Raw genomic sequence first — 7,044 nt, 5'->3', positions numbered from 1 at the left:
TTGGATTAAAGGATGTTATTAGATCCTTAAAGGCAGCACTTCTAAAAGGTTTCGATATTAAGTCTTCCATCATTTACTTGAGCTCAAATTCTTCCTTCCTTCCTTCCTTCCTTCGTGTGTTACTGCAAGGTATTTTTAGAACTCATTCCTCTATACATTTTTTTCACCACGTGTCCTACAGATCCATTTTTCATTAATCTAATTTTTACCCCTTCCAGATGAGTGGTTCTATATTTTTTTCACCCTGAGTGGCAGACGTGAATTTGAAATGCATCAAAACATCGCCCATTCATTAAGCTAGTGACAGTGTTTTTATGGATGATGGAGGTGATGGGCATGATGGTGATAGTGGAGGTGGGGGTGGTGGTGCAAACGCAAAACTGAAGCATTTTTTTATGTATTATAATGGTGATGGTGGTAGTAGCTAGCGCAGTTATGGTGCAAGAATACTATGGTTGTAATGCTGGTAATGGTGAACAAGATGATAGTGGTACTGGTAGTAGTGGTGAAGGCAAACAATCGTGAGGACTACACTCTCTTTCATGATCACCGTTTCAGCGAAGGATCCACGGCTCATGTAATATCACCAGCGGCTCCTTTTGGTCTCTCAGACAACAGCGTTGAAGCGAACTCAGATCAACAACACATTCCAAAGAGATCAAATTTAATTCCGGCAATGGGAGCTAAATGTGAAGGAAGGGCCAGTCAGTCCGGTAATATATATAGTCCTCCAAGTCACTACACGATATGTGCTGCACTGCAAGGCGGAGGAGGGTAAGGAGTGAGGGAAGATGTATCGAGAAGGAAGGAGGAAAAACGAGGAGATGAGTTAAGATGACATTGAGGCACAACGTGGGAAGGAGGAGGTAAAAAAGATGAGGAGATGCGGGATGTTGATTCCTGCGGAGTGAAATATGATGGAGCAGAGGAGCAACGTTAAGGAAATGAGATAAAGGCGTCGTGATGTGCATGCCGATAAGGGTCAAGAGGGTGAAAAGCGAGGCAGGGCGGGACGAGGGACGTGTACGGGGAGTGTGGTAGGAGAGGAAGGACGACGGTCTGGATGATGGAGGCGCACTATTGTTATATATTCAATAACAAACTACTGTATTACTTTTTGCTATTACTTATCATTTTTCTTATACTTCGTTAAAAAAAGAGAAAAAAACCTACTGCAGATACAAGAGCACACTGAACTTGAATTAAATGCATACGTAACTTAAAGAGAAATCAATGAAGAAAGAAAAGACATTGAACACTTCTTACAAAAAAAAAGCAAGATAAACACACACACACACACACACACACACACACACACACACACACACACACACACACACACACACACACACACACACACACACACACACACACACACACACACATATTCTTAAACGGCGCCCTCTTTAGCTCATGTTTACCAATGTCAACTCTTCTCTTCCTCTCCTCATCTCATTTTTCCCCAGCGGATATTATTCGTACCTTTTCGATATCCAGGCCATAAACAGGAATGATGTAATTTTCTTTTCATCACAAGGGCGTTGATTGAGTTGAAGGAAGCTTTTCCAAGGAGATAGAGACAACTTTGCTTCATAAAAATATCTAAATCCATCTCGTTAAGAGGTACACACTTCGCTATCAAAGCTATCCATTCACACCCAACTGTTTTTTTTTTTTTCACTCTCTTTCTTGAGCCTTACTGTAGATATAAACCTTCATAAAATGATAATTGCACATTAAAATACAGATCTGTGTGGTAAATGGATACCTCAGATTTGAAGCAGAAATACGTAAATAAAAAAAGAAAAAAAAACCTTGCCAATGTGCCATGCAGTTGATGGAAGAAGAGTGAAAACAAACTTTTCCCATTATATTTCTGAAAAAAAAGATTGGAAACTTCCTCTCTTAGTTGACGCGATAACAACATTGATGTACAGTACTGCAAATTAGCGTATTATCATTATAAAGAACACGTTTGTTTTGTTCCGTATAACTTTACATCTACAATATCTGAGTGACTTACACATGCATAAGTTTCCTGTGATCGCCTCTCCCTCGGGCCAGCTCTGCTTTAAGTCCTCTCCAGCAGCCAGCGGGCGGCCCCCACTCCCGCCTGGCGTCGCACTTCCCCACTGAGCACGACCCTCACTGCGTCGCCTCCACTCCTCCACTCTTTACATAACCTCTCACCAAATTTTAATGATTTCAGCTAAAGAATTTTTCCTTCTCAGATTATTTCTGGAACACTAGTAATCGTTTCAGACTTTCTAGTTTTGATACTTGGTATAACTGACGGATACAGAACCCAAGAGATGGAGGCAAATGAAAATTACACAGGAATTACATATGATAGTCACACATAAGAATTACGCTAACTGATAATGACAAATCTTTTATAGGGAATAAAAAACAATTCATATTGATTTTTTTCCTTACCTTAGAACGATGCGAGGTTTTCGTAATACGAGTGACCACACACACACACACACACACACACACACACACACACACACACACACACACACACACACACACACACACACACACACACACACACACACACACACACACACACACTTCTCAGATGATAATGCTTAGTTTCCAGGTCGGCACTATCTTGGCCACCACTATCTTGGCACACAATGCTCAGACATTTCTTAAGCTTACTGGCCTCACTGACTTCATGGCTGCTTAATCATGCTTTCAACATCATGGTAATGAAATAATAAAAAAAATTTAAATGGGTAACATCATCAAAACAAATGAAGTCATTATAATGTGGTATATAAAAATTCAAATTGATGACGATGCTGATTTGTTGCTCCACAATACATCGGGATTATTAAAAAGATCTGAACCTTGCATCTATCTTCTCCAGCTCCATTTAGTTTGTCACACACCACCACAGTGCAGCATCTCTCGAGGGTCGCTTCATTGTTATTCTCTGAGCTGCTAATTACATGCATCCCTGCCATAAACTATTTCGTTGGAATTTGTTTTTCATTGTATCCCAGGATTACCGGGTACTTTTCCTCCTCAGTTCAGTTTATAATACAGGTTAAAACATTCTAATTACATCACTACGATCTGAATTAACTAAAAAGCGAATAATAATTCATTGTGCATTTACCTATTTTGTGAAAGTAAAATAAAACTTTCTTCTTCAATCGTGATTGATATGAGACAGACAACACAGACAAACAACGCTTCATTAAATCCATGAATGATTATTGATTCATCTCTGTACGATGGCAGAGACAATAAAGCGCCCCCTCTCGTAAATGCGATATTCGAGGAGCTTTTGCTTAGAAACAAAGATTATTGTTAGTGACTGAAAACATTCGGCTTTTATAGTTTTCACAGAATTAAAAAAAAGTACTTGACGAATGAACAAAGTACATTAAATCGAAACATGCTTGATGATTTAATGTTTATTTTTCCCTTGTCCACAGAACCTGCTGCCTGACCTGGTGGTGGCCAACCCGCGACTGTCTGACTTATGGGGAGCCGCCACGTCATTCATCTCAACCCTTGATTGGTACCAGCCCATTCTCATCCACGATGACTCGCCTCAAGCTCTCCAGCTGGCCCACATCGCCTCCAGGGATACCAAGTACGACACCGTGGGCCTCTCCCTCTCCGCCAATCTCCCGAGACACCACTTCCAGAACCGGCTGAGCGGGATCCTCCACACGGTGCGGAGACTCATCTTCGTCTCCGGCACCGTCAACTTTGTGAAGGTGGTGTTCAGCCACGGCGAGGACCTGGACATGTTCAACGGGGAATATATCTGGATCTTGCTTGACATTCCCCTTCCAGGAAACCTCTCGGAATCCCTGCGTCCAGGCCTCCTCAGTCTTCGCCCAGACTATTTACGAACCCCCCAAAGACAGTTACTTATAAACTTTGTTAAGTCGTCAATATCTGTGATATCGGAGTTTTTCAAAGAAACTAACATGACGTCGTCAGTCGCCGTGCTGTCGCCGTCAGCGCCTACACAGTGTCAAGTGCCTTACAGGAATCTGTCCACGAGTCAGTTTGAATTACACAGGTGAGATGATATACTCTTTTATCCATCTGTCTATCTATCTATCTATCTATCTATCTATCTATCTATCTATCTATCTATCTATCTATCTATCTATCTATCTATCTATCTATCTATCTATCTATCTATCTATCTATCTCTCTCTCTCTCTCTCTCTCTCTCTCTCTCTCTCTCTCTCTCTCTCTCTCTCTCTCTCTCTCTCTCTCTCTCTCTCTCTCTCTCTCTCTCTCTCTCTCTCTCTCTATATATATATATATATATATATATATATATATAGATAGAGAGAGAGAGAGAGAGAGAGAGAGAGAGAGAGAGAGAGAGAGAGAGAGAGAGAGAGAGACGGGGGGGGGGGCGAAGACTGGGAATGGCGCGTGGGCGGCAAGGAGCAGCAGAAACACTCTCAGGGTAAAGCCAAAACTAGTACAACACGATATGCGTGATGGACGACTAACAAGAGGGTCACAAGAAGTCGGTTTGCCTGAAGGGAGCGTGAAGGAACAGCAGAATACCGCTCCCCTGATATTGCCTACACTTTAAATCCTGCTGGCTATTTACTCATCCGTTTAACATGGAACGCTAACACGATTCTCCATCACTACGCAACACAGTACCTTGGAACGGAAATAATTGCTCTTGTCTAAAATCTAGCCGGTGATGTTACTGAAAATATTAATGTTGTTGGATAACTTTTTGCCGCCATAAAAACATCAACGTTACATTTCTAAACTTTCTATCATATTCGCCCATGATATTTGAGGTGAATGTCAAGGAAGCCTTCTGACCTTCATCGCTATGGAAACACGCTGAAAAGAGAGAGAGAGAGAGTATAATCCAAAAAAAACAAGCCAGCTCAGAGGGAGTGCGAGGCTTGACTGTGGGGCGGATTATCACGGGAGGCCGAGCACGTACCCCTTCTTTTTACTTCCTCCACTGCTGCTATCACTGCTCCTGCTACTGTTGTTACCGCTGTTGCTACTACTACTACTACTACTACTACTACTACTACTAGGTGCTACATCTACAGCTACTACTACTATCATTAAAAATTACTACCACACCAGGAAAAATACTATTGCAATAATAATAATAATAATAATAATAATAATAATAATAATAATAATAATAATAATAATAATAATAATAATAATAATAATAATAATAATAATAATAATAATAATAATAATAATAATGATAATAGTAAAAATAATAAAAACCATTAGAGTAATAATAAAAATGATAGTAATAATGATAATGATAATGACATTTGCTTCATTAGAAATATCACAACTTCTCTCCTTTCTCGTACGCTTTCCCATTCCTCTCTTTTGCCTCCTTCTCCCTCCTTGCCGTCCTTCACTTCCACTTAAAACTCCCCACTAAGTCTTTCCCACAAATACTCCACTTCAATAAAATCTCTCAGAAACTTTTTAAAAATTCATCACTGTGTGTGTGTGTGTGTGTGTGTGTGTGTGTGTGTGTGTGTGTGTGTGTGTGTGTGTGTGTGTGTGTGTGTGTGTGTTTTCCAGGTTTGTGTGCGTGTGTGCGTCCCTTTGCAGTCGCTCACTCACTCCCGATGGCTGAAGCAAAAATCAATCTTGCAATAAAAAGATGAGGCAATGTGACTTTTAGAAATTCCCGATTTAAATTATAACTTTTTAGTATGGATTCCTGGGACTTAAATTTTCAATCGACCCCGGATGGCACCGCGCATGTAGGGAAACAGCAGCACGAGAGGCTCGCTTGCCATGCCCCCAGCGTTGTGCGTTAATCAATGAGGAACAGGCAATGGGGACAAAAGAATGATCGATTGTTTGGTTAGAGGCATAGAGGTATAGAATTGTCTGCTGTGTGGAGGGAGGGCGTGTAAAAAGTTAAAAGATAGTATAAGAAAAATTAAAGTATAAGCGAAATAACACATACATAAAAATAGAAAACTGAAAACTGTGATGTGAATTTCTTTGAGACAAAAAACTAACCTAACTAAGTTGACGCAATTATACACTCTGTTAAATACAAGGTGTTTTATTTACTAACTTATCTTTATTTTTTTATTCATTATATGTGGAAGAGAAACACGAAAAAAATCATGGTGTAGTTAGAATGTCAACGAGGAATTCCAAAACATCTAAACCTTAGTTGCTCAGGAAATTATAGAATTATGCACGGAAAAATATGTTAGTGTATCACAGTAACTCAGAAAGTGATAAGAGTATGCGCATAATAACCACGATATTTTTCTTTCTCTTGCAGACAACTCAAAGAGAAGCTAGAATCAAGCAGAATATCTCAGAGATCATTACCAGGTGTGACTCCTTTTTTCCACGTGGAGAACCTGGTCAAAACGGGTGCCAGTACCCAGTGGAAGCGGGTTGGGTACATCAACGGGTCGGAGGTGCAGATCAACGCTATTTTCTGGCCCGGGAGGGGATACAAGGGCGTCTCGGAGCAGAACAAGAGGCTACGGGTGGCGCTAGCAGAGGCCCCGCCCTTCGTCATGACCTCTTCCCTCATCGAGAACGCCACCTGCCTATTGGGGATCATCTGCCTAAGAGTGAGTTACCTTGAGATGTTCTTGTGTGTGATTACTTCTCTACTCAACCACTGAGACAAAAGCTTCACTGTATCCTTCATTCTTTTTACACGAGGGTCATAAAGAAAGGCTGTAAGGGGGAAGGATCTTACAAAATGACGGACCAGATAGGTTTACCAGCCAGTACGTAACTCCTACCACGTGATATAGTTCAGGTTTTCAGGTTTAAGATACTTTATCTTCACTTTATACCTCACACCTTCAGTTCGCATCACAGCAACTAACCCAATACGAATCATCCTTATTATACGTCACTTGTCGGGCGAGAAATGGTAGGGATATAACCTAGAGTGGAACAGCTGATCTGGTGACAGCTGTCCTCACGCATGACAGGGCTGCAGATGTAGCGTAAGGGAAGGGGAGACAAGGCTAGGGTTGGAGGAAGTCAAGAAGGGAAAGCTAGAGT

General features: G+C 41.0%; 1 protein-coding gene across 1 annotated transcript in view; it reads left to right on the top strand.

Moving 5' to 3' along the window:
* LOC123519070 overlaps positions 1-7,044 on the top strand; it is a 326,293-nt gene that overhangs the window by 167,176 nt on the left and 152,073 nt on the right. Inside the window, exons 3-4 of the mRNA XM_045280247.1 lie at positions 3,453-4,051; positions 6,299-6,599. Coding sequence (XP_045136182.1) covers positions 3,453-4,051; positions 6,299-6,599 — 900 coding nt within the window. The remainder of the gene's footprint in view (positions 1-3,452; positions 4,052-6,298; positions 6,600-7,044) is intronic.

This window comes from Portunus trituberculatus, chromosome 44, assembly GCF_017591435.1.
Source record: "Portunus trituberculatus isolate SZX2019 chromosome 44, ASM1759143v1, whole genome shotgun sequence".
Lineage (NCBI taxonomy): Eukaryota > Metazoa > Arthropoda > Malacostraca > Decapoda > Portunidae > Portunus > Portunus trituberculatus.
Note: the sequence above shows the minus strand (reverse complement) of the source record. Positions and strands in the feature narration are given on the sequence as shown.